The sequence below is a fragment of the Pelodiscus sinensis genome, chromosome 29 (genome assembly GCF_049634645.1).
Source record: "Pelodiscus sinensis isolate JC-2024 chromosome 29, ASM4963464v1, whole genome shotgun sequence".
Taxonomy (NCBI): Eukaryota; Metazoa; Chordata; order Testudines; family Trionychidae; genus Pelodiscus; species Pelodiscus sinensis.
The window spans coordinates 6,696,646-6,723,273 of NC_134739.1; the positions used below are offsets into that span (position 1 = coordinate 6,696,646).

The 26,628-nt window shown below is 42.2% G+C and overlaps 1 protein-coding gene across 4 annotated transcripts in view; it reads left to right on the top strand.

The window, feature by feature from the left end:
- DDX42 (DEAD-box helicase 42) overlaps positions 1-26,628 on the top strand; it is a 37,840-nt gene continuing 11,212 nt past the window's right edge. The window contains exons 1-14 of one of the 4 annotated variants that reach the window (XM_075911580.1): positions 92-117; positions 3,342-3,424; positions 3,803-4,039; positions 5,528-5,678; positions 7,624-7,685; positions 8,983-9,019; positions 10,974-11,123; positions 12,079-12,183; positions 14,599-14,718; positions 18,790-18,966; positions 20,345-20,473; positions 22,913-23,012; positions 24,723-24,770; positions 25,357-25,454. In XM_075911580.1, the coding sequence (XP_075767695.1) occupies positions 3,819-4,039; positions 5,528-5,678; positions 7,624-7,685; positions 8,983-9,019; positions 10,974-11,123; positions 12,079-12,183; positions 14,599-14,718; positions 18,790-18,966; positions 20,345-20,473; positions 22,913-23,012; positions 24,723-24,770; positions 25,357-25,454 (1,398 nt within the window). In that variant the 5' untranslated portion in view covers positions 92-117; positions 3,342-3,424; positions 3,803-3,818. Of the gene's footprint in view, positions 130-3,341; positions 3,425-3,802; positions 4,040-5,527; positions 5,679-7,623; positions 7,686-8,982; positions 9,020-10,973; positions 11,124-12,078; positions 12,184-14,598; positions 14,719-18,789; positions 18,967-20,344; positions 20,474-22,912; positions 23,013-24,722; positions 24,771-25,356; positions 25,455-26,628 lie in introns of those variants that run through there. The other 3 variants (XM_075911578.1, XM_075911579.1, XM_075911581.1) reach the window with 3 other exon arrangements.

Genomic DNA, 26,628 nt, shown 5'->3' on the forward strand with positions numbered 1-26,628 from the left:
GCATGCGCACGCCGCGGCGCGCCGTGACCTCACCGCGTCACCCACGCACGGACGTTCCCCTCCCCCTCCCGGTAACGGGGGAAGAGGCGGCTGGAGCCAGCGGAGCCCGAGGAGCCAGTGAGTGGAAAGGTGGGGGAGGGGCGGCCCCGCAGCTCGCTTCCCCGCGCGGCCCGGCCGGGCGGGGGCCCCCCTGTGGCGGCGGCCTAGCGCGGCTGGCGGAGCTCGGGCCTGCCCCGGACAAAGGGCCCGCCCCCTGCGCGAGGAGCCCCGCGGCCCTCCAGGCCTCGCCCCCCCCCGGCCACCCCCCCCCCGGGAGCGGGGCCCCAAAGCGAGGGGGGAGGGGCCGCCTGCTGCTGTTTCTTCAGCCCCTTCGCCTGGCAGCGCGGGTCTCTCCCCCTCCCCCCGCACCGAGCCACAGCGCCCCTCCCCCACCTGGCTACCGCGCGGGGCTCGCCCCTCCCTCCGGTGAAGCGCGGGTCCCACAGCCCCCCCCCCCCCGGCTGCCGTGCACCCCCGCTAGGGATGCAAACGGTTAACCGTAAGCACTGGGCTAGGGGGCCGCTTTCCCTGGGAACGGGTTGGACGGCAGCACGTGCCGGGTTGGAGCAGCTCTGGCTGAGTGTGTCCAGCTGCAAGGGGGCAGCAGGCATGACCCCCCCCTCCCCCTCCCGTCCGGCCATGCCAGGTGGGACCTTGTCCATGCTGGTAGACTCCTGGCCCCGGGCCGGCTGCCTGGGCAGGTAGGCCGACAGGAGTCCCATCTTGGCGGGCAGGTGGGTTCCTAGCTGTGCTGTTGTGGGCTGGTGGAATTCTGGTCCCAGCCATGCTGGACAGGCCGGTGGGACCCGGGTCCTGGCCGCAGTAGGCCATCCGGGTGGACTCCAGACCCTCTAACATGGCCCAGGAGGGCAGGCAGGAATCCAGCCCTGGCTGCTGCTTGCCAATTAAATGGTATAATTTTCCATTTAACTGGTTAGCATTTTAATGATTGTTTACATCCCTAACCTACACACTGAGCTATAGACAGTGACTCCCCATGATGGTGTGAATTTCACCCCCAGCTCAAGCTAGGATAGACCCCCCTCCTCCAAGAGTGGCATGAATAGGACCAAAAACCAAGCTACAATGTCCCCTCTCCGGGCAGTGTGGACCCCCCCCCCCCGGTCCCACAGAGCTGTAGTGGCTCCCCTTTCTCTAGAGCAGCATAGAGCTTATCCCAAAACCAAGCTACAGTCTCATGCTTATCCCCTAAGGAAGAATGGATCTTACCCTCAAACTGAAGTAGTGTGCTTCATCCCTACTAAGGCATGGTGGGGCTTACCCCCCACCCAAGCAATCATGCTGCCTGGTGGGCTTGGACACTGTAGCTTGATATGGGGGTATCAGGATATTTTCATCCTTGCTGCCCCACAATCTTGGCTCATGAGGGAGAGAGGGGGCAAGAGCTGCATGTAGCTTTTCCCCCTGGAGGGGAAAGATGCTGCAAGTGTGGTTCCCCAGTCTTCCCTCCCACACCCAGTCCCTGTGATTTTGGGTAGGGAGGAGATGTGAAGGGGGGCAGAGTGGTTCTCTTCTTTTTTTTTTTTTTTAACTCTTCCTGCATACACACACCATCCCTGATTGGGTGATTTCTGGGAGAATGAGACTGCAGTGTTTTCCTCACTTTGCCCATCGTTGACTGGTTTATGGGGAAAAGAGGAGGGTGCAGCTTGTCCCACTCCTTCAAATTTAAATGATCCAGAGAGAGGAGGCTGCACTGTTCCTTCTTTCCTGTCTGTTCCCAGCAGAGTGATCTGGTGAGGGATTCTTCTCCATCCACTCACCCAGAGTAGGATCTTCTACACGACAAAATGATCTTGTGGTGTTAGGAAGCCATAGTGTCTGTTTCCTTCTCAATCTGCAAGGCATATAATCCCCTCTCTTCTCTTAACCAGTACATTTCCTGAAGTGTGATGAACCTGGGGGTGGGGCAACTACTGTAGTATCCCCACTCTTAAAGACAAGGCAGCCTCTAGAGAAGATGGGGGCCTCAGTGTCTCTTTTCCCCCATATGATGTCGATTGGGAAATGTGCATTCAGATTTCTGTTTGTCTTTAGGGTTTTCTCCTGCATCTTGTCACTGTGGTGGCTGAGCACCATCCATATAAAAATCAATAGCAAAGACTTGAGTGGACTTTGTAATCAAGTATGATAGATTGGTGTCTGCAGAACAGACAGAGAATGTTTCTTCTTCTTATACTTGATATTTGCTTTTCCAGTTGTCTTTTTAAAAGATACACTTTATTTAATTCCCAGATTTCTTAGTTAAAACAGCTTTTGCTGAACTTGATGAATTGTAATATAAGTGTTCCATGATTCAGGTGTTTTTGAAATATCAGTAGGTTTGGAGCCTGGGAAGTGTGTCAGTGCAAGTGGGGAGAATAGATTATTCGAGTCAGCTTCTACCATGGAGCGCAGAGGAATTAATTTTTCCAAAAACGACCTTGTGAGCTCCATGTTCTAGACTTTCAGATTTGTTGAGCAGATTCTAAACTGGTAACTGCTTTGTGTAGAAAATAGTATACAGGATTTACTCAGACTTGCTGGTTATTTCTCTTACCTGTGACCTGCAATGTAATTGAAAGAGTCCCAGTGAATGCAGAGAACTGCTAATCTAGGACCCTCATGCCTGTTTTTGTGTGTGCGTGTGCGTGCCTTGAAGAAGGTCTGTCTTTAGTTGTCCAAGCTTTGGGAAATACTAAACTTAATGGAATCATGGTCAAATCTTAGTAGCATTAACAACTCAGGCCTTTATCTCTCCAGATGTAGAAAACAATTCTGAGCAAGCAGATTGGATAAGAATCTTTCAAATATGTCCTAAAAAATTGAAGTGCTATCTACTCTGTGTGTATCTTAAATATCCCAAAGCACGTCTCTTAAGAAATTAGGTTTGAGTTTTTGTTCTTGACCGACATTTCCCCTCACCCTGTGGTTTGCTGTGTGCTAATTGCTTATTGCCTTCCTCTCTCAAGGTAGCTGGGTTTCAGCTGTGCAGTATTTACAGAGCTGTAAAACATTCAGAGATGGGAGTGTATAGAAATGCAAAATATTTATTCAGTTGACTTTTCACTTCTTTTCCAACATAGGTTCTTGTGTTCAGGGTCCTTGCCTTAGGTTTATTGTGCATCTTGGATTGTAAAATCTACAGGGCAGGAATGTTTGTTAAGCACTGTGTTAATGAACAGTGATAGAGTATTTGAGGGTTTGTTGTCATTACTGGCCAGAGTGACAGGGCATTGATCGATCCAGTGGGAGTTAATTTATGAAGTAAATAAATCAACCTCTGATCACTCTCCTGTCAGCTATGATATTCCACCTCAAAGAAGTGTAAGGGAAGTTGATGGTAGAGCGTCTCTTGTCGATGCACTGCAGAGAAGACACCATGGTAAGTAAGTATAAGTTAGTTGACTTTAGTTACACTGTTCACGTAGCTGAAGTTGCATACCTTAGATCGATTTCCCCTCCCACACACACGCACAAAGTGTAGACCAGGCCTTGTTCATAAACTTAGTAACATGTATTTTTTTTTTATTGATGGAACTTTTTGAGGGATACAACATTTTGGAAAGCAACCTGCTCATTTCTCTTTAATGCAAAGTGAATATATTAATGTTTTCAGTAAAGGAACAAAGTCACAATTCTGCTTGGGAAACAGTTCAGGTTGTCTTCTCAAACATCCCTCTCCAGATGACTGTAGGAATCCCTGGTCAAAGGGATTTGTGCCTTTTGTATCTGGTTAACTGGTATATCCTGACCTTAACAGAGATACTGCTGACATCATGAACTGGAACAAAGGTGGACCTGGTACCAAAAGAGGCTTTGGTTTTGGAGGATTTGCCATAACCCCTGGAAAGAAAGAAGAACCAAAACTCCCTCAGCAGTCCCATAGTGCTTTTGGAGCAGCTGGCTCTTCAGCTGCATTTGGAAAGTCAGCACCACCTCAGCTCCCTTCTTTCTACAAAATTGGGTCAAAACGAGCCAACTTTGATGAGGAGAATGCGTAAGCTATGCTACTTTCTTTTGTGTATTCTGTTCTAGGTTTGGTTGTTTTAGAGATTTCAGGGAGCAAATTTCGTTGATGGAAACTAACAAGCAGAGAAGTTACAAATTCCCTTAGCCTGGGTTTTTTTGTATTTGAAAAAGAAATAATATCCATGGGAGAGGTTTGTGAAACTTATTTTAATTACCGTATATTCCGGCGTACAAGATGACTTTTTATGTTAAAAAACATCCCCCAAAAATCAGGGGTTGTCTTGTACGCCGGGTATACATCCCAGGCGCGCCTGGGATGCCCTGCCACCGGCTTCCCCTGAGGCTTTGCAAAGCTGCGGAGGGGCTCCGGTGCCGGGACATCCCAGGCGCGCCTGGGCTGCCCCCCCTGCCGGCTTCCCCCGAGGGAAATCATAGAGCTGGAAGAGACCTCAAGAGGTCATCAAGTCCAGCCCCCTGCCCAAGGCAGGACCAATCCAGCTTAAGCATCCCTGCTGACTACGGCTGTGGCAGGATGATATGGGGAGAGCAGTGAACTCTCAAGTAGGCCAGTCCCAGGCTACTTAGGGCTTTATAGATCAGAACCAACACCCGAAATTCCAGTCAGCCAGTGCAGTTCCGGGAGTACGGCTGTCGCATATTCCGAGCAAGATGGCCGATTCAGTAAGGGAGCCACTGCATTCTGCACCCACCGCAGTCTCTCAATAGTTTTAAGGTTAAGCCTTTGTGGTAGTCTTATCTGGAGGTGATGATAATGTAGATGACAGTGGCAAAGTCTCTATCTGGAATGAAAAGTGTCAACTCTTATCCATATGCATGTGGTAAAAAACTGACTGACATCTAGGGGTCTAAAATCACCCCCAAGTTACAAACCCTAACAGTTGATGGTTGGTATACTCCTCAATCAAATGGTCTGAAGTTGACTTTTCTATCAAAGAAAGGATTGTCCAGTACTTAGAGCTCTAGACTGGGGCTATGTCTAGACAACATTCCTATTTCGAAAGAGGAATGTAGTCTAGACATAGCCTGGGACTTTTTGGAGACCCAGGTTCAGTTCTCTGCTCTGGCACAGGCTTCCTGTTTGGCCTTTGGCAAATCATTTATTCTCTTTGTCACGGTTTGTCTGTAGAACATATTTAAACATTAAAAATATGTGAGGTTGTCAGACACTGTAGTGGTTGAGGAGGGTAACAGAATGGTGCCCTGTAGCAGGAGCTGGCTCTGGAGTGGGTTTGGGAAGAGTAACAGTTGATCACAGCTGCCTGTCTTACTTCAGCTATGAGCTCAATGCATTCATACCTGTAACACACTTCAAAGTCTTGTAATAGAAAGAACTAGATGAGTATAATGTTTTGTTATTCAATCCAGTCAGTTATACAGAGACTCAAATCAATGGCTTTACAAATAGAAGTCCTGCAAGACTACTGCATGACATGGTATAGCCATGTGCTGACTTGGTCCATTACTATGTTTTAAATTGCTCTCTTTTACTTATCAGATACTTCGAGGATGAAGAGGAAGATTCCAGCAATGTTGATTTGCCATACATTCCTGCAGAGAATTCACCCACTCGCCAGCAGTTTAATTCCAAATCTGCAGACTCTGACAGTGAAGATGATCCCTTGGAAGCATTCATGGCTGAAGTGGAGGCAAGCCCCAACTCATTAAGTGTTTATGAATTTAGATGTTAAAATCTTCTCCAGTCAGGAGTAGGGATGTGAATGTGTACGCATGCACACAGTTAACTGATGAGCTGATAGAGGCAGTAGTGCAGGTGGTGGGGGCGAGCAGGCGGGATCCAATGCACATGGGGAGCCGGCTCCCGCCAAGCCACCTACCTCCCACTCTCCACTCCTACCTCTGTATCTTGCCTGCATCCCTGTTCCCCCGCCCTCCTCTCCCTCCCGCATGTAAACATGTAATTGCTGAAAAATTCAGCAGTTACATGTTTACAAAAATAAACACATTTTAACATCCCTAATCAGGAGCCAGAAACCTAACCAAATATACAATAGTTTAAGGGTTGTATTAGTATTCTTCAATGTGCTATTCACAGTAATATTGCTAACTGTTGATACAGCTACAGCTGTACTTGGTATATTAGAGTCTTCATGAGAATTTTTGTTATAATCCCAAAATATGTAAAAACCATTTGAGTGACTAAAGCCAAAATAAAATTTTCTATAAGACTCATAGAAATGTTAGTTTGGAAGGGACCGCTGGAGGTGCAATATACTGCACTGAGGAAGTACAAAATTACACCTAGACCAGTATTTCTCAACCAGTGGTATGAGCATCCTTAGGGGTACTTAAGAGCAGTTGGGGGGGGGGGGTACGTCCACACAACTAAAATTTGGAGAAAACTGAATTTTTGTGTTAAGTTTTACAGTGCTTTATTATTTTTGTACTTTATATACCCACAAATTTCATCACCTGCCTGGCTATGATTAAGTTGTTTAAACCAATGTGTTGCAATGGTAGGGGGAAAAAAATGGTGTGTCTGAAAACTGTAGGTACTGGGGGGTACTTACATACTTTATTTATTTTTGAAAAAGGGGTACTTTAAAAAAAAAAAAAATAAGGTTGAGAAACACTGACCTAGACCATCCCTGATTTCTCTCACCTATTAATAAAAACCTCCAGTGACGTGGATTTCACAATTTCTCTTGGGAAGCCTATTGTGGTGCTTAACTATACTTTTAGGGCTTGTCAGCGCTGCTGTGGTCGATCTGGAGTTCGATTGAGCGGGTCTAGTCAAGACCTGCTAAATTGAACTAATTGCCCCTGTCAATGTTGGTACTCCTGCTTCTCGTGAGGAGTAAGGGAAGCTGACGGGAACGTTTGCTCCCATCAATGTCCCACAGTGGGAATGTCGCAGAAACTCTAAGGTGTGTCAACTTCAGTTATGTAATTAACAGCTGGAGTTATGTATCTTAATTCGACTTTTCCCTGTAGTGTAGACCTGGCCTTAGTTTTTCCTGTTATCCAATGTAAATCTAACTATCTTGCTGCAGATTAGGCCCATTATTTCTTGTCCTATTTTCAGTGGACTTGAAGAACAATTCATCCCAGTTCTCTTTGTAACATCCCTTAACATACTTGAAGATTATCAGGTCCCTCCTCAATCTTCTTTTCTCATGACTAAACATTCCCTGTTGTTTTTTAAACTTTCCTCATAGGTCAGGTTTTCTATAACTTTTATTAGGGATGTGAATGGTTAACCGGTAGGGGCTGGAGCAACTGGCCTAGCTCCCCTGCCCCCGGAGGCAGGGGCTGCTCCAACCAGCCAGAGCAGCCCTTGTCCACAACAGCTAGAAACTCCCAAGGAATTAGTCAGTGGTGTGATATGGTTAACATAATAGGTCATGGAATGAGAGACTGTTGAATCCCAAAAGTGTTGTCTCTGTGGCATGATGGAATGACCTACCTCTTATTTAATTCATTCCTATTACAATATGACAGAGTTTCCCCCTTCAGATTTATCATGTTTTGTAAGGTCATTCATTCCTTTGTATAAACTTTGCAATAAGGAATTTTCCTTTCCAAGCCTTATCCTTGCTGTTGATTATGTGATATGACTCTGTGTCCTTTTAGGATCAAGCAGCTCGAGACATGAAGAGACTTGAAGAAAAAGACAAGGAAAGAAAGAATTTAAAGTAAGCTCTCTTCAGTATCTCTCATATTCTGTTTTGTAAGGGTGGTTAGAGCATTTCAAGGCTTTTAAAAACCATCTTCTCCATATTACATTATACTTAATTGGTTCATTGGATCCATGTAATTTACATATAGTGAATAATCAGAGCATGGAATCTAAAGTTCTGTGCACTAAAATAGCATCAGGTGGTAGATAGGCAGAACCCTTTGAGGCACCGCAAAACAAAACATTAAAAGATTCACATATAAGAAAACAAAACATGCTTTTATTTTATTTGGGAAGGATCACTGACAACTTTTCTTCCCTCCCTGCACTAAAAAGTCCCTCCACAGAAGCTCAGTAAAACAAAGTAGAGAGCTCTACAGAACCAGTCACTGCCTTCCTGCGCATTATCCAAAGAAAATTGTTCCCAAGTGTGGTTCAGGTACACCTTGCTCAGCAATCCCTGGCCATGGAAATCTTGAGACTGAGAGATTAAACTGAGATCCCCTGCATGGCAATGCATTACATTGCTACTAAATTTCCAGAATGGCCCAGATCAAACTCTTTGTTCTCCGGTGATTAGGAATATTTGGTTTTGTCTAAACCATATTTATTGGAGTAGATGGCTGCTTCAGGATCATCTGGTGAAAGAACCTGTTGCAGTACAGACAAATTTAGAAATATACAAACAAAACCTTGTAATAAATATTGAGATTCTTCCAAACCTAGTTCAGAGGTTAAGAACAGTGCTCTTTACTGCTCCCTGCAATTGAGAAATTTTGAGCTCAGGATCAGAAGGAGATTTACATGTGGGTAGCTTGCCTGTCTATCTTGATTAGATGAAATAACTATGTACTATTGTTACTTACTGTGAAAGGGATCACGTGTTAATGTAGACTGTATTGCACAGAGTTTGCTCAGAACACTGAATCCAAACTGCCACTGACTTTGGGGAAGCTCTGAACTGGATTCTTCCTGCTCCTGTCTCTTTCCAGTTATGGGGCTTGTAATAACCTCTTTTGGTAACACCAGGGACTTAAACCAAAATGCTCACTTTTCAGAAACTTTCACAGTAGAATCCACATCAGTAAAATTCCTAATCTGCAGCCATGTTTGTGGAAGTAAAATTAAGCTTGTGCAAAATTATGCATTATGAAAACTCCTGTGGGTTGGGATTATACACTGATTTAATTGCTGCTTGATATTGTTAGTGTTGTGTCTTCCACTAAAGTAGCTCAGCACTAATCAAGTGAAAGTACAGAGCTGGGTATGTGGAACATTTGCAGGGAAGTTTGTTTCTCCGCTTGTTTTTCCAGGGGTATTCGAGATGACATTGAAGAGGAAGATGACCAAGTGAGTTCCTATGCAGTCTTTCTATCTATTTTATCCCCTGCAAATTTAGCTACTTAGGTATAAGGAAAACTTGAATAGCATTTTAATTAATCCTGGTAGTTCATCAAGAGAGTCTAGTAGTTTCCCTTTTGTCACTGTCTTTCCAGATGCTTCAGAAAAGAAATAAAGAATATTAGGAGAAAAACTGTCACAGTTCCTTACTTGTAGGTTAGAGGATCTTTCAGCTGATTAAATTTAAAATACACACATGGAGTTTTCAATACATCTGGGTCTCATCTAAAGTAATTATAGTAATATCTTTTGTTTATATTGGTTCCACGCTCTTCCCTCTCCCCATATAAAAGAACAGAAAGGAAAAGAAATGGGGGAGAGAAGAGAGGAAGGAAGGGGAGCAGGGAAGGGAAAGGAGAGTGACATCTCAGTCTCCATCTGTTAGGAATTAATGAAACGCTTCTAGAAGGTTAGACCAAATATTTTAAAATTTGTCTGGAGTCCCTTTTCTCTGAAACATTACCCACTTTTCAGCTGCTAGGTCAGCCAAGTTGCTGTGCCAAGCTTCTCTGTCTATCCTTGGAGACTGTTTGTTCTTCCATCTAGAGCATAGTAATCTAACACAGAGCTACAGTGGAACCTTGGGAAATCACTGATCACTTGTCAGCCAAGTTTTGTGTCTTGTTGGGACAGAGATCATCTTTTACTCTGTACTCACAATTAGGCCCCCCAATCCCAAATGAGGCATCTAGGCAATACAATAAGGGCATGTCTAAACGAATGCTTACTTTGCAGCAAGCTGGAGTTTAAATCAACACACGAAGCTGCTGTGCCATAGTATGCTTTGCTGTACTGTGACTGCAGTAGGGTCTACATGGACACTAAGTGTGCAGCGTGCTGTAGTTTTACACCCTAGCTTGCTGCGTGGTAAGTCTACTTGTAGACCTGCCTTAGTGCACATCGTAAATGAGGAAAAGAGCCTTCATTTCAAAATGTATTCATTCATGTGATATGTAGTCTTAATTATTTGATACTTTGTGATTTATTGGTAACTATTCTGTTAGTTTCAGTAATGTAGGACAACACCAAAGTTCTGTAACTGCATATGTTTGAGAGAAGCTAGTTTATGCATGCAAATACCTGAGATTATGCACAAATGGTTAGAGAACTAATTGGTCTGGTGAATGCACATACGAAGATTAGACAAGTGCAAACATTTGCACACAGGTACATGCACAGGACTTTGGAAATCTGACCCTAAATCTTTTCTGAGGAGTCAGGTGAGACATGAAATTGTTATGGTTTGCAGATTAACAGTGAGAGACTCTACAGTATATGTGCATCTTTGTTAGCTGTCTTGGGTGGGATCTTCCAATGCCTTCAGTGACTTCCAACTTGTGCCTCTCTTCAAGTGTTCTTTTGGAATTGTTTCTTTCCCGTTGAAGTGGGGTGTTGATTATCTGTTAGTATGTTGAAGCAAAGCACCTTTTCATCACTCAGGAGATGGTGGGGGGAAGTGGAAAATAAACATTTGAGGCATGCTAGGGGTTGTGTTAAAAATTGAATGTACAGTGACTTCTTGTTCAAACTTCCATGTTTAAAAGGCAGCAGCATTTGATCTGTAGTCTTTGTGGATGTAAGAATAGGCTGTGCCATTTAATAAAGAATAACACATTTCTTGGTACAAACATTTCTTAATCAGTCTTTTGAAGAAGAAAAAAGTTTTTAAAGCATTTTGGTATTAGTGGACATTAAAGCAGCTTTCTTCATTTCTTCTGAGTCTTTCCTTTGGACTTTACAACTATTGCTGTTTACTAGAAGAGCCAGTTCTAGTGAACATGTTGTCCCTCAATGGTAGGTGTTCAAGCAAGCAGCATCTAATATATGCACCAGTTCAGCAAAAATACAATAGTATTTCCCCCATTGGATTTGTGTGTGATTTTACTGATGTGTTTTGCTGCAGGAAGCTTACTTTCGCTACATGGCAGAAAACCCTACTGCTGGTGTGGTGCCAGAAGAGGAAGAGGATAACTTGGAATATGATAGTGATGGGAATCCAATTGCACCGTCCAAAAAAATAATTGATCCTCTACCACCTATTGATCATTCAGAGGTTGGGACGGAGTTTCTTCTAACTATCTTTTAACTTCAGAAATTTGTGTATTCCTCAGTCTAATGAGCAAGATCAGTGGAGAACCTCAAAATATGTATCTGATTGAAGGGTTTAAATTGGCTAATTAATCTGGATCTGTTTGAGGTAATTGAGCAGAACAGAACGAGGGTTACAGAGCTATGAGATAAAGAATGGTAAGAAATTAAGAGAGTATTTTAATGAACTATGCATATGTGGCAGTGATGTCTGGACGGTAGTGCAGTCAAGAAGCATGGATTAACTCAGTTAAAAATTGTTGACTGTGTTATCACCTCACCGACTAGAATGACTGATTAGAGCCTCTTAGGGTGTGTCTAGACTACTGAGTTTTGTCGACAAAAGTCCACTTTTGTCGACAAAACTATACCTAAAAGTCCACTTTTGTTGACAAAACTACACTACTGCTGAGTTCTGTCGACATAATGTCAACAGAACTCAGCAGTTTTGTTGACGCTGGTAAACCTCATTTTACGAGGCATAACGCCTTCTGTCGACAGAGTTCTGTCGACAGAAGGTGTTATTGCCTGTAGGGTTGCGTCTAGACTACAGGGTTTTGTCGACAAAGCAGCTTGCTTTGTTGACAGAACTGAATGTGTCTAGACGCTCTATGTCAACAGAAGTTTTGTCGACAGTATCTGTGGACAAAACTTCCGTCGACAAAACCCTGTAGTCTAGACGTACCCTTAGTGAGGTGTAGGTGGTATGAAGAAGGCTGCTGGAAACAAATTTCTCATGTACAACCGATTATGGTAGACAGCATTTCACTGCTATGCCATTTAAAGTGTTTTCTCTGTCTCTTTACATTGAAATTATTTCCAAAAAACCCATCATCCTCCCAGACCAGCTGTTGGCCAAAATCCAGTGTACAGAGTGGATTCTTGACTTGTAGACTAACTGTGAATAATTGAACCTGCAGATTGAATACCCTCCATTTGAGAAGAACTTCTATGATGAGCATGAGGAAATCAGCAGCCTCACTCCTCAGCAGATAGTAGAACTACGACATAAGTTGAATCTACGGGTAAGCTGGAAACATAACCATGCTCCCAGAACCCCTCAATTCCACCCATTGGGATTGCTTTAGTAATTATGCCCCAAATTTCCTCAAGCAATTTTGAGACCGCTAGAAACACTGTAAAGAAGTGTGTGTTTTTTTTTCTCCAGAGAGCAGGTGCTCAGTACTTCCTGAAAGTTGGGTCCATTTGAGGCATCTTGTGTTGGATACCCAAGATCAAGAGTTACATTTGAAAATCTTGGCCAATGTATTTAATGTGCAGCTTATATTTCCTAAAGGGTTTTTATGTGCTCAGTATGGGTATGGGATCTGTCTGCAAGTAAGAGAAAAACTGTCCTTCGTTTATTTGAGTATATTAAACGTGCTGGTCCATTGGTCTCGACACTTTATTCAAAACCCATCTCATTTAACTAACAGCATGAAAACTATCTAGCTCACTCAACCTATGCATAGAGGAATAAAATAAAATGTGTTAGTATATGATTTCACAAGTTCCGCATTATTTTTGTGAATTAGAAGAGTTATCTCACTGCAAAGGTATTCACACCTCCCTGTTAGCTTCTGGGAGTGAGCCACATTCACCCTGACTGAATTGGCCTCGAGAACACTGGTTCCACACTTGATAAGTAACTCTCTTCTTTTGATATGCTAGTGTGTGTTCATACACGCACACACTCTAGAATTACCTGGCTTTGGCTCGGTTCTTTAACTCAAATAAGTTTTGTTTTTCTTCATTTATACCATTTTTCTGGGTGGGGCTGAGGATGAGGGGGTTCCATATGCATGCTGCCCTGGGGTGAGTAGTCAGCCCAGCCCTCTGTCACCACAGCAACTTGGGCCAGATGAGAAGCACCTGTCCATGGCCACTGCTGCGGGCACAACTGGGGAGAGAGGTGCATGTCTCCTGGCTGGAAGACAGACACACAAAGAAACTTGCTGAAATATATAGTAGGTAGCTGGTCCTTTTCCACCCCTGCTGGCCCAATGAGGTATAGTTGTCCTGGTCCCCTTCTCTGGCCCTTTGCTGCCCCTTTGTGTTCATTCTGTAGTATAACTGTTCCTCCTACTAGACTGCTCCCTTTACATTTTATGAAAAACAGTTGAATTCCAGGCACATCTCATTATACTGGCACAACCAAACCCTGACTGCTTTAAGTTTTAATAAGAGGAAGCTGCATACCAAATTTGGTGGAAATTAGGAGTTCTTGAACAAATGGACTTAAAGACGGACAGATGCACAAACTCTCTCATATATAGTAGATTCCCTACCTCTGATTTCCACTCCATGCATCTGTCGAAGTGCTTTTTACCCACAAAAGCTTACGCCTAAATACATAAGGTGCCACAGGACTTCTCATTGTTTTTACACTATTTTAGTGGCATAGTTAGGTTTAGGGTTCTTGCTTTGTGTTTATAAATGAAGGAGTTTAATAACTCGTTCCCAAGGAAGTAGTTTGCTTGCCATAGGGAAGGGGGGGGAAAAAAGGTACCATAGTCACATTTTCCTGAATTAGACTGAGTTATTGTATCATGCAGAATTGAAACTATAGCCGTGGTGTCCAACCCACTAGCCACATGTGGCTGTTTGGCCAGTTGAGTGTGGCTAGTTCTCTGTAGCAGTAACCAATCTCCTAGCTACTGTTTCAGAACTTGTTGGACACCATGGAACTATAGATGTTTGATAAGGGAATCCATCCTGTGTTATTTCTGTTCTCTCCTGGGGCACCTTTGGAAATCAGATGCTCAGTGTCACTTCTGAGATTTTTGTAATTGTAAAATATTAAATACAAATGACCATTTAAAATCTAATTTAATTTATTGTTGAGACTTGTTCCTTAATTATGCAATTATGTTCCGAATTGAATCCAGAGCAGTAATATTTGGCATGCTGTATATGCCCAGCTCTGCATTTTTATCCTCTATAGTAAATAACAAATAACTGAGAAGATCTATCTCTGAGAGTTAGAACACCTGGATACGAGTCCCACCTAACTCACTTTGTGACGTAGGCAGACTATTTAATTTCTCTTTTCATTAGTTTCCCCACTTGTAAAATAGTTATATTATCCAGCTTCCACACAGGGGTGTTGAGTCTCAGGACTTGTCTATGCTGTCCTCAGTTCTGGACTACGGGGATGTGAATAGCAGCATACTGCCAAAGTGCTCTGCTGTAACTCCCCCAGAGGAGACTACCATGGACTACATAACTTGGAAGAGTTACAAGACAAAACTGTGGTGTACGCTGCTATTCATGTTCCTGTAGTCCAGAATGCTTTAGGTTAACCTTATGCCTGTCAAAATGAAGATGGGCCTTTCTCTGGTGTAAAAACATTATGTTAATTTTATATAAAGACTTCTCTGTTTTCTCTTTCCCGTTCCAAAGTTTTATTTCCTACTGTACATGTATCTCTTTACTTCTAGGTCTCTGGTGCTGCTCCACCAAGACCTGCCAGTAGTTTTGCTCATTTTGGATTTGATGAACAGCTTATGCATCAGATTCGGAAATCAGAGTATACCCAACCCACTCCTATACAGTGTCAGGTGAGTACTGTTACTTCCTTTTCCCCTAGTTCTATCAGCAGAAGAGCTGATGGCAAAAATGGCCCATAGGCCACATGAAGCTGAGAGCAATTATGATCACCTATATAAAGCCATCCTCAAGAATAATACACATACATCCATGCAAATTCCTTACTTAAATATCAATTGTAAATCAACTCCATTGGCCCACCCAATAGGTTTTGTAGCAGGTGTGAGCCAATTATTCTGTTGTTCAGGGGTCTATAGATGTCCCCTTTTATATTTTTAATTCTTGCTTTATAAATAAGTATTGCACAAAATGAACATAGAATAGCACATTGGACACCTTTTACTAGCAAACAGTTCATACCTAGCTGGCACCATGTGTCGGATGGGTAGGCTACATGGAAAGTGCTTATTTTGTTTTGGGTTTTTTAGTTATTGGCGTGTATCCCATAACCATTATTTTAGTGAAGTGGTCGTGCCTGTATTGGGGTGTATGTGCAAGTGATTTTTCTGCACATGTAGCTGATTAGAACAGAAGAGAGAAGCTGACCATCACTAGGGTAAGGTTAGCACCAACCATGCTATGGTTGCATTTTTTGATGAGGTTTTTTAAAGTTATGTCTAGAATTTAAATGTAATATTCCTCAGACTTTGCTGGGTCTCGAGGGTGGTGTATGTGAGGATAGTCTCTACTTAAAGAATCAAAAAATCCTACAACTGGAAGGGACCTCGAGAGGTCATTGAGTCTAGTCCCCTGCCCTCATGGCAGGACCAAGCGCTGTCTAAATCATCCCTGATAGATGTCTATCCAACTTGCTCTTAAATATCTCCAGTGATGTAGATTCCACAACCTCAGTAGGCAATTTATTCCAGTGTTTAACCATCCTGACAGTGAGGAAGTTTTTCCTAATGTGCAACCTAAACTTCCCTTTCTGCAATTTAAGCCCATTGCCTTTTGTCCTATCCTCAGAGGCCACGGAGAACAATTTTTTCCCTCCTCCTTGTAACACCCTTTTAGATATTTGAAAACTGCCATCCTATCCCCCTCAGTCTTCTTTTTTTCCTAAACAAAACAAGCCCAGTTTTTTCAGTCTTCCCTCATAGGTCATGTTTTCAAGACCTTTAATAATTTTTCTTGCTCTTCTCTGGACCTTCTCCAATTTCTCCACTTCTTTCTTGAAATGTGGTGCCCAGAACTGGACACAATACTCCAATTGGGGCCTAATCAGCGCAGAGTAGAGCAGAAGAATAATTTCTTGGCTCTTGCTCACAACACTCCTGTTAATACATCCAAGAATCATGTTTGCTTTTTTTTGCAACAGTGTCATACTGTTGACTCATGTTTAACTTGTGGTCCACTATGACCCCTACATCCCTTTCTGCAGTACTCCATCATGGACAATCACCTCTGTATGTGTGAAATTGATTGTTCCTTCCTAAGTGGAGTTCTTTGCATTTGTCCTTATTAAACGTCATCCTATTTATCTCAGCCCATTTCTCCAGTTTGTCCAGGTCATTTTGCATTATGACCCTATCCTCCAAAGCACTTGCAACCCCTCCCAGCTTGCTGTCATCTGCAGACTTAATAAGCGTACTCTCTCTGCCAATATCTAAATCATTGATGAAGATATTGAACAGAACTGGTCCCAAAACAGACCCCTGCGTAACCCTAGCTAGTTATACACCCACCTTATAGTATCCCCATCTAGGTTGTATTTCCCAAGTTTATTGATAAGAAGGTCATTCGAGACTGTGTCAAATGCCTTACTAAAGTCTAAGTATACCACATCCACCGCTTTTCCCTTATCCACAAGGCTTGATATTCTGTAAAAGAAAGCTGTCAGATCGGTTTGACCTGATTTGTTCTTTACAAATTCATGCTGGCTGTTCCCTATCGTCTTATTATCTTCCAGATGTTTGCAGATTAAGTCCTTAATTACTTTCTCCATTATCTTCCCTAGCACAGAAGTTAAACTGACTGGTCTGTAGTTTCCCGGGTTGTTCTTATTTCCCGTTTTATAGATGGAATCTCTCCCGACAACCATGATTTTTCAAAGATGATAGTTAAAGGCTCAGATACCTCCTCTATCAGCTCCTTGAATATTCTAGGATGCATTTCATAAGGCCCTGGTGGCTTGCACACATCTAACTTTTCAAAGTAATTTTTAACTTATTCTTTTTTTAACTTCTAAACCTACCTGATTTCCACTAGCATTCAGTAGGTTAGGCACCCTGTCACCATCCATCTTGGGAAAAAACCTAAATAAAGACGTCGTTAAGCACCTCTGCTATTTCCAAGTTTCCTGTTTTCTCCCTCTTCACTGAGCAATGGGCCTACCCTGTCTTTGGTCGTCATCTTGCTTCTAATATACTGATAGAACATCTTGTTTTTTCTCCTTTATGTCTCTAGGTAGATTTAGTTCGTTTTGTGTCTTTGCCTTGCTAATCTTGCTCCTGCATATCTGTGGTGTTTGCTTATATTCGTGCTTTGTAATTTGACCGAGTTTCCACTTTTTATGACTCCTTTTTTTATTTTTAGATCATGTAAGGTCTCCTGGTTGACCCAAGATGGTCTCCTGCCATACTGTCTATCTTTCCTACTCAGTGAAATAGTTTGCTTTTGAGCCCTTAATAATGTCCCTTTGAAAAACTGCCAACTATCTTCAATTGTTTTTCCTCTTAGTCTTGCTTCCCATGGGACCTTACCTACCAGCTCTGAGTTTACTAAAATCTGCGTTCCTGAAATCCATTGTCTCTGTTTTGCGGTTCCCCCTTCTACCATTCCTTAGAATTGTGAACTCTGTAATTTCATGGTCACTTTCACCTAAGCTGCCTTCCACTTTCAGATTTTCAACCTGTTCTTCCCTGTTTGTTAAAATTAAATCTAGAACAGCTTCCCCCTTAGTAGCTTTCTCAATCTTCTGAAATAAAAAATTGTCTCCAGTGCAATCCAAGAACTTATTGGATAATCTGTGACCTGCTGTGTGTGTTTCCCAACATATGTCTGGATAGTTGAAGTCCCCCATCTCCACCAAATTCTGTGCTTTGGATGCTTTTGTTTGTTGTTTACAAAAAACCTTGTCCACCTCTTCTGTCTGTAGGGGTGGACCCCTAACATGACACAACCCTTGGTTTTTACCCTTTTTAACCTAACCCAGAGACTCTCAACAAGTCTGTCTCCTACGTACATCTCTATCTCAGACCAAATGTATGCATTTTAATATATAAGGTAACACCTCTTCCTCTTTTTCCCCTGCCTATCCTTCCTGAGCAAGTTGTACCCTTCTATACCAATATTCCAATCGTGTATATTATCCTACCAAGTCTCTGTGATACCAACTGATACCAACTGTGTCACAGATGTGTTTATTAGCACTTCAGGTTCTTCTTGCTTATTCCTCATACTTCTTGAATTTGTATTTAGGCATCTAAGGTATTGACTTGATTTCTCCCGCCCCCCCCCCCCCCCCGTTCTACCTTGTCCCTCCTTTATCTCTGTTATAGCCCATGCCCATTTCTGACCCATCTCCCAGGTCTCTGTTTTTCACTTACCTGTGGGCTTTTGTCACCTGCCCCCATCAAACCTAGTTTAAACCCAGGATGTATAAAACATCTGCTGCTGAAAAATGCTGGATTAGCACTTGGAGACTAATTGAGTCATCATTGCTTAGTTCTGTTACAGCCTGGTTGGAGCAGTGAAAACTTCCCTTCATCACTCCCTCAGTGTGCCCACATCTGGACCAAGAGGGAGAGGGTATCCCTTAGAGCTGTTTAGTCACTTGACCCCTCTGCTAAGATTGAGCAGGAATTTCAATGTATGTTTATCTATCCACTGAATACTGTACTGAATTCCCACCATTAATTTCACACAGGCCACACAACAGCCCTGAAGTGCTAATAACTTCATTCTCTATCAAGTTCACCTAGATCTGAATTTGCAACCTAGATATGGAGGCACATATAGTCTTACCAATTCCCCTTGTACTATCTTGTCCCCCTGACTCTGTGGGCTTTCAATCTCTCTCCTTTCTCAGGCTCTTTATGTGTTGGCTAGCGCGTGGGTTTAGAAAGTGTTTTTATTTTCAGGGTGTGCCGGTTGCATTGAGTGGGAGAGACATGATTGGCATAGCCAAGACGGGCAGTGGGAAAACTGCAGCCTTCATCTGGCCAATGTTAATCCACATCATGGATCAAAAGGAGCTGGAGCCAGGGGATGGTCCTATTGCAGTGATCGTGTGCCCAACCAGAGAGCTTTGCCAACAGGTAGGCACATCATATACAAGTATTTGTTAGCACTGTTTCCTCTTCGAACATGACAGTTCAATCTTTACCAACAGATTATTGCAGTTTATCAGCTAATTTCTCTTGCATTGAGATCTATGTATGAATGCCCTAGTTATAATTTAAGATAATACTTTACACTTGCAACTCCTTTCCTTCTGGGATCTCAACCAACTTCATAGATACAGGTTGGACCTCTCTTGTCCAGCACCCTTGGGACTTGACCAGTCCCAGATGAGGGAATTTCCCAAACAATGGAAGGTCCTCTGACTCCACCCACTCGGCCTGCTGCCCCTCCCCACTGCTGGCTCCTTCAGCCCAGCTGAACTGTCTGCAGGCCAGCCTCAGCTCTGTTGCTAGCTGGCTGGGCAGCTCCAGCTCCACTGCAGAATGGCATGTTGCCTGATCGGGCTGCCGCAGCCCCAACCCCGTGGCCCTGGCTGTTCTGATTCTGCTGGGCTGCCGCAGCTGACTTCCTTTCCCAGGCTGCTGTGGCTGCAGCTCCGGCCTCGCTCCTGGGGGGGCAAGCACCCCAGTCACGCTGCCGCCGCCTCCTAGGCTGACGTGGCCTGGGCAGGCTTCCTCTCTTGGGCTCCTGTCATACTGGCCCCACTGTTGGGTAACAGATAGTCCTGATCGTGCTCTGCCCAGCCTGCTGCAGCACTGCTGCTAACAGAGTTACAGGGTTGCACCGTGCTCCCAATTGCTGGCCCTCCTGTCCCAGACCTCTCTCATCCAGGAACATCTGTGGTCATGCCGGACCACGGATGTTGCCAGACAAGAGAATCCCAGATTTGGGAGGTGCCACCTATATGAACTAATTATCTGATATACTTCTGAAAGCGGTTGGTGAAGAGCCTCATGACACAGGTGTCAAATCTATAAAAATTGTGTATGTTAATTACAGTGGTACCAGAACTGACCTGTATTGTACCCTATTGACACTTAACATATCCTAATACTACTAGTACTATTAAAAATGTCATAACTAATAAAAATGTCAGTTGTGTTGTTCCTATATGTTGAATATACAAAATAACAATATATGTCCAATATATACTTCAAAGGGACATTGCTGAGGTTAGTTAATGTTTGAAAAAGGTTTGAAGCTGAAAAGTTCTGTATGAATACTGTAGTCCAAATTCTGCAGTTGGATGCATGGATAAAATTCCAATCAAAGTTAATGTATATTTATATTTGAGAGCAGAATTCAAGCCTGAGGGCTTGTAAATATGTTGCCTTGACTTATATTAAGCCCAGGTTTGAGGAGGTGGGATTTAAGAATTAGATGGTATTTCCAAGAGTGAAGAGACCTGTTTGTGTCTCTAACCTGAGCTACGCTTTTTTTTGCAACTTTTAGATTCACGCTGAATGTAAACGCTTTGGTAAAGCTTATAACCTGCGCTCAGTAGCAGTGTATGGAGGAGGAAGTATGTGGGAACAAGCGAAAGCTCTGCAGGAAGGGGCAGAGATAGTCGTCTGCACACCGGTAAGTATATCTTAACGATGATGGAATCTTTCTCTTCTGCCTGCACTGGGGCTTAAGGACCTGGCTTTCTTTTAAATTGAAATTGAGACACATTCTTTGAAAGCTGGTGATGGGGAACTCTTTCTCTAACTATTGAAGCCCCAAAGCTTTCCATACTACCAAAGGCCCAGGAGGCTCTATAGGCAACATAGTGAAATCATTGTTGAACCGGAAACATTGAAAGGGGTCATCTCTACATAGGAAAGATGAGAGACAGCAAAGTCAGATTGCGTCAGTATGAGGCAGGTACCAGCAATTGATTTCTTATCCCTGAGATTGTGATGAAAAGCTTCTGAAAGTGACCAGCTCCCAGGCTGTGCTTCTGAATCACCAGGCAACAGCAATTCTGAAAGGCGTGAACAATCCATTACCTTGGTTGTGTGTTGACTCTGAAATGTAATGATAGTAATTTGAAGTTGCACCATTGTTAACTTTGATTTACTGCTGATCAGTTAGAAACAGCTACCTATTTAGTGGGTAGACTTTGAGCAGTGTACCCACCACGTAGTTTACACTGGTTTGTGAAAAGGAAGAAATAGGGACATAGAATGGACATCTGGGGAAAAAACCTGGTCTATTCAGAGAAATATGAAATATCCTTGCTTTAAAATATACTCCATTGTATGTCAAAAGTATTCACAGGTCTGATGATTTACATTTTGATAATGGAGATCAGTATTGGTGAAATCTGGGTAAATGAGAAAACACAAACCGAAAGAAGCACTAATGGCTCTCTGTTATGGACAACCAGAGTGAAAAGAAAACAAGAAGAATTGCGGGGTCAATTATTGAAGCAAAGCACAGAGTATTTGACCCTGTGGTACTTTTCAGTGTGTGTTTGCAGATACAACTATCTAATAAAGATACATGTCTACAGTTTGAAAAATAAGGAGAGTAGACATGTTCTCAACAGTTATCAATGCTGGCACAATTAAGTTGTCTGTCAAGGGATGTGCTAAGTGGAGGAAACTGAAGGTGGAGTTTCAGGGAACATTTCCTAACATGATCTGTTACATTGTGGAAGTGGTAGAAATCACTTCATTGGAGTAATTTAACACTGGTGTATGAGTACTCAAATATACAGGGAGCCCTTTTGTATTGCCCATCAAAAGATCTATTGTTTTCCTCCATTTTATTCCCATTACTTTGTATCCAGAGAAAGTCTTTTATGATCTTCTCAATGGTGCCTGAGAGTTCAAAATTGGGCCCCTTTTCTCAAAGTTTCCTGGAGTCTTTTTGGCATATGCTTCAAATATTCATCTAATATCCAAACTTGATAATGACCACTTGACCGCTCTGAGCCCTCTGTACTCTTCTGTGTACAGCAGAGATCATTCATGGAACAGTTCTGCAGGATCTGTTGCTATATTTAAATATGTTATCTAATATGTTCATAGTTGCAGTATATTTTAAAGCATGGATGTTGCATATTTCTCTGAATAGAGCAGGTTTTTCTCCCAGATGTCCATTCTGTTTCTATATTGTACCAAGCCATCATGACACATTAGCCTAGGCAGCTGCTATAGATGGCTTTTTCTCATTAAAAATGAATAATTTAGCATTGGATACATTTTAGGTAATCCAGATTGTTACAACAATCATTCAGTTTCAGAATGGAGATGGTTGCAGTCATAATGATCATAGTGCCACATTGTAATTTACTGACTTTCAACAAACAAGCTAGTTTATTGCAAAACAGTTTTTAATGTAATGATTGTCAGCAATATTACATTTACTTTAGTCATTACCAAACTAATGGTCTGAAAGGAGCTTTATTTAAGAAACTATAGACCACTGGGCTTTGTCTCATCATACAAGCAAGAATTCAGTCATCGGTGTCCCCAAGTAAAATTATATTTAAATAAGTCTCAAGTGGGTAAATATAGGGGAAAATTAATGATCCAGATAGCTAAGCCTTTAGGATCCAAGAAAATTAATGCTGGCATTTGTATAGTGATAAGAAAGTAGCTAGTTTAAGCACTGGGTTTTCTCTTGGATGTGGGCTCTTTAGTATATGTTTAAAATTGAATGAAATTAAGAATAGAGGTTCATTCTGTATTCTTGTCTTTAAGTGCTGAGATTTCAAAGAATTAGGTGTCCAACTCCTAAGGTTCTTTTGAAAATCCCAGCCTTAAAACTTAGTCTACCAGCTACACTAACCAGATACATTTGGAATCTTTCTTCCACTGACTTGAAAATATAATGGATACAGAACTGCTGTGTGCAGCAACAGTTTGTTATAGTCTGAAACATTAAGACATTTTCTATTACAAGTCTGGTTTTAGTATTATTATTTATACTGAGTGAGGATTAGATATCAGAACAGAACCCACTTTACATTCAAAGATGCCACTTGTTACATTTGAAGCCTTGTGGATTTTAATTTTTGCTTTCTGATAGGGTCGCTTGATTGATCATGTGAAGAAGAAAGCTACCAATCTTCAAAGAGTCTCTTATCTTGTGTTTGATGAAGCAGACAGAATGTTTGACATGGGTTTCGGTATGTACTGAATGAAAGCCTCCATAGAGTGTACACTATTTTCAATCTGAATTGGCTGCCTAGAAATCCTGATTTTTATGTCCAACTTCCATGACCAACTTTCTGGGTGGTGCTGTGAAAGTCCCTTTACCTCTGTGTTTTGGTTCTGAATGTATAAGTGAGGATGCTGTTGTAACATCTGACTGACAGATGTTATGTGCTTGATCAATTAATATTTGCATGGTGCATTGAATATGTGGACAACTCTGCAGTGTTATTAAAGAAAGCCTATGCCTGGATATAGCACAGCTTGATTGTCAGGTGGTGGAAGCAAACCAAAGAGTGGAAAGAGGCTTCTGAGTATACTGTAGGAAGTGTAGGGACACTTACGCAGATTAATTTTTTTGAGCATTATGAAGGGAATTACAAAATAGCACGTTGCCAGCGAACAGATGCAGCCTGGAAGCAACAATGAAATTAGACAACTCTTGAATCCGATTGACTTAAATATGGGGCATAAAATTTGCTATGGAGTTGCTGTCCAAGGTGTTCTGCTGATTATTGAGCAAATTAAGTTAATCAGAGCATTTTGATAGCCTCAGATTTTTAGTAAAAACTGGTTGTGGTGTTGGGGTCTTTTTCTGGATGAGTAAAATGTTTTTGTTTTTTCCCCCACGATAATCATCATGGGAAAGATCAGGGAAGGTTTTGTGCTTGTAAATTCCTGTGACAATTTGGCGAGTATAAGTTACATTTAAAAAAATCTGTGCAGACCCAGTGGCCCTAGACAGTTATTTTTCTTTTTATATTGCAGCTTCAATCCTGGGTGCCCTTGTTTTGTTCCCCCAGTCAAAAAATTATTGAACTGGAATCCTTATATTCCCAAGCCAGAGATTAGGGCCTTTCAGAGTTGGAGTGGAAGAAATTTGAGCATTACATACACTGTACCTTCAGGTTGGGGGCAGCAGCATTACTTAGCCTGTATCTCAGGTAGAGAGGTTAAAAATCATGTAATAATGTGCCCATGTAACTGCTGAAAATCTCAGCGGTTACATGGTTACCCGTGCTGTGGGTGCTGCAGTATAAAGCTTAACTTTATACTGCAGATCCTGCAGTGTAGCCTCCCAGGAATGGAGCAGGCAGCCTTTGTCACAGCGAAGTCTCCTCCCCATTAGTCAGCCCTTGTCTGCCTAGCTCCCCGGGAGGTGGCTTCACTGCCCAAGCCACCTCCCCAGAAGCTAGCTGAGTGTAACCGAAGCCATTAACCGATAAGCATCAACTTATCTATTAAACGGTTAGGTTATACTCTAACCTCCCTAATCTCAGGTGAGCTCTACACTATCGCTTAGGCTGAAAGTCAGTCAGCTCTCTCAGAAGTTTTAATGAATGCTGTTTTACCCCTAGAGGCATATAGAAAATTGCAGAGCAAAAGTAACTGAAACCATGTACTGTCTTCATCTATTTCATCAGCTGACCTGAAACACTTGCACATTGCAGTCTCTGTTGGAGTAGGCTTATTTCTAATAAACTGATGATTAGGAAGTCTGAACAGAAAGAAACCTCTTCAGATTTTTGTTTGCTATGGCAAAAAAAAAAAAAAAGTACTGTGGATCCTTTTTGATTTTTTTTTAAGTCCACCGAATGCACAAAAATCTTGACAATTTCCTTTCACTGACTAATGAATGCAAAACCTAGTACTATTTATGTTGGTTTTTCTTTTTGTTTTCTCAGAATACCAGGTCAGATCAGTTGCCAGCCATGTGCGCCCTGATAGACAAAGTAAGTACAAGCCTGTTTCCAAACAAATTACCACAGGGTAAAAGCTGGGAAGCAGCATTGATGTTTAGTAGGTAGACCAAGAGTCTTAGAGCCAGAATTCCTGGATTTATTTCCAGCTTTGCCACTGACTCTGTGTGACCTTAGGTAAGTCACTTGGAGCCAGACTTTAAACAGTTCAGCTCCAGTTATTCTCAGTGTTGTTTAACCCCTAGCTCAGAGGGGAGTTGATAGATTTAATATGCTGTGATGGAATCTACCATGGGAATACAAAGTGGCATTTACCTTCTTTCTACATCTTGCTTTTGGAGAATTGAATAAATGCTCTTATTCTAACCATTTTCCTAGACATGTGTTAAAAAAATTCTGGTAAATTAATATGAACCTGAGCTGTTTTTGCTAAGCGATTTGACAGAAATTTGCCTTAAACTTGGTGAAAGTTTGAGTATAAAACAGAATCCCTAATATCTAGCACAGTGCCTATATTTCTGTGGTACATAGCTTGTTACTAAGATCTATACAGAACTGTTTTCATGGTACAGAAAGAGAGTATGCTCTTCAGAGAGTTCAAATAGACTTTTCCTTCCAGCTCTCTTGTTCAGTGCCACTTTTCGTAAAAAGATTGAGAAATTGGCCAGAGATATCCTGATCGACCCGATTCGAGTGGTGCAGGGGGACATTGGAGAGGTAATCCTGCAACATTGTTTCTTAAAAAGTATTCAAAGATGATGGAGAAAACCGACTTCTTATATTGCCTTATATTATTTACATTAAGGCTTAGATTGTAGCTGTGGTCATTGATCAGCAAGAGGAAATAGTTTGCATTCTGGAACATAATGTCTGGAAAAAATAAGTAATGCCATTTTAAAAACCAACAACCCTGTATTCTAATTTTGAGAACGCCTTTTTTCGAAAAAACTTCACCTGCGTCTAGACTACAGCCGCGTTCTTTCGAAATTAAATCGAAAGAACGCAGCTTTTCTTTCGACGGCGGTACTCCTCATTTCACGAGGAAGAACGCCTTTTTTCGAAAGTGCTCTTTCGAAAAAAGGCGTTCTTGAATGCAAACAGGGCTTTTTCAAAAGAGAGCATCCAGACTGCCTGGGTGCTCTCTTTTGAAAAAGCGGCTTGCTTTCTCGAAAGTACTGCTTGCAGTCTAGACGCTCTTTTGCGAAAGAGGCTTGCAGTCTAGATGTAGCCTTAGTGACGTATGTCCCAAAAGAAGGTAAAAATCCCCCAGGGTCTCTGCCAGTCTGATCTGGGGGGGAAGTTCTTTTCTGATCCCAAATATGGCGATGAGTTAGATTCAGAGCATGTGGGCCAGATTCATGAGCCAGATGTCTGGGGAAAAACGATCTGTAGTAATTCTCTGTATCAGTAAGTATCTTCACAGTGATAGGAGTTGTGTTTAATGCCAGGAGCAATGCTGATGCTAAGAAAATTACTCTAGACAAAAAAATAACTCTGATAAATTGCTACATTAAAGTCTTTCCCTGTTTGGCTATTTATTGTGCTCACTGTCACAGATCTAGATGCCCAAGGTTTAGATACAGCTGTTTAATCAAAACAAGAGTAATAATAAAGAAATGATACTATTTTGTCCATGTAGCTGTAGGCTAATACTATCCTAGGGTTCAGTTCTGCTCCCATCAAAGTAGATCATTTTACCATTACCTCTGTAGACTGATGGCCTGGAAATTAACAGGTTACCAGGCTTGTTACTGTCTCGAAAAAAAACTAGACCCCCCCTTTTTAACATAAAACTTCGTGAAATTTTGTTCTAATAAAAGATTTTTTAGACGTCAGTATGTGTCTTATCCTGGCAACACATGTACATTTTCAGTGCCGTGCCAGGCGTTTC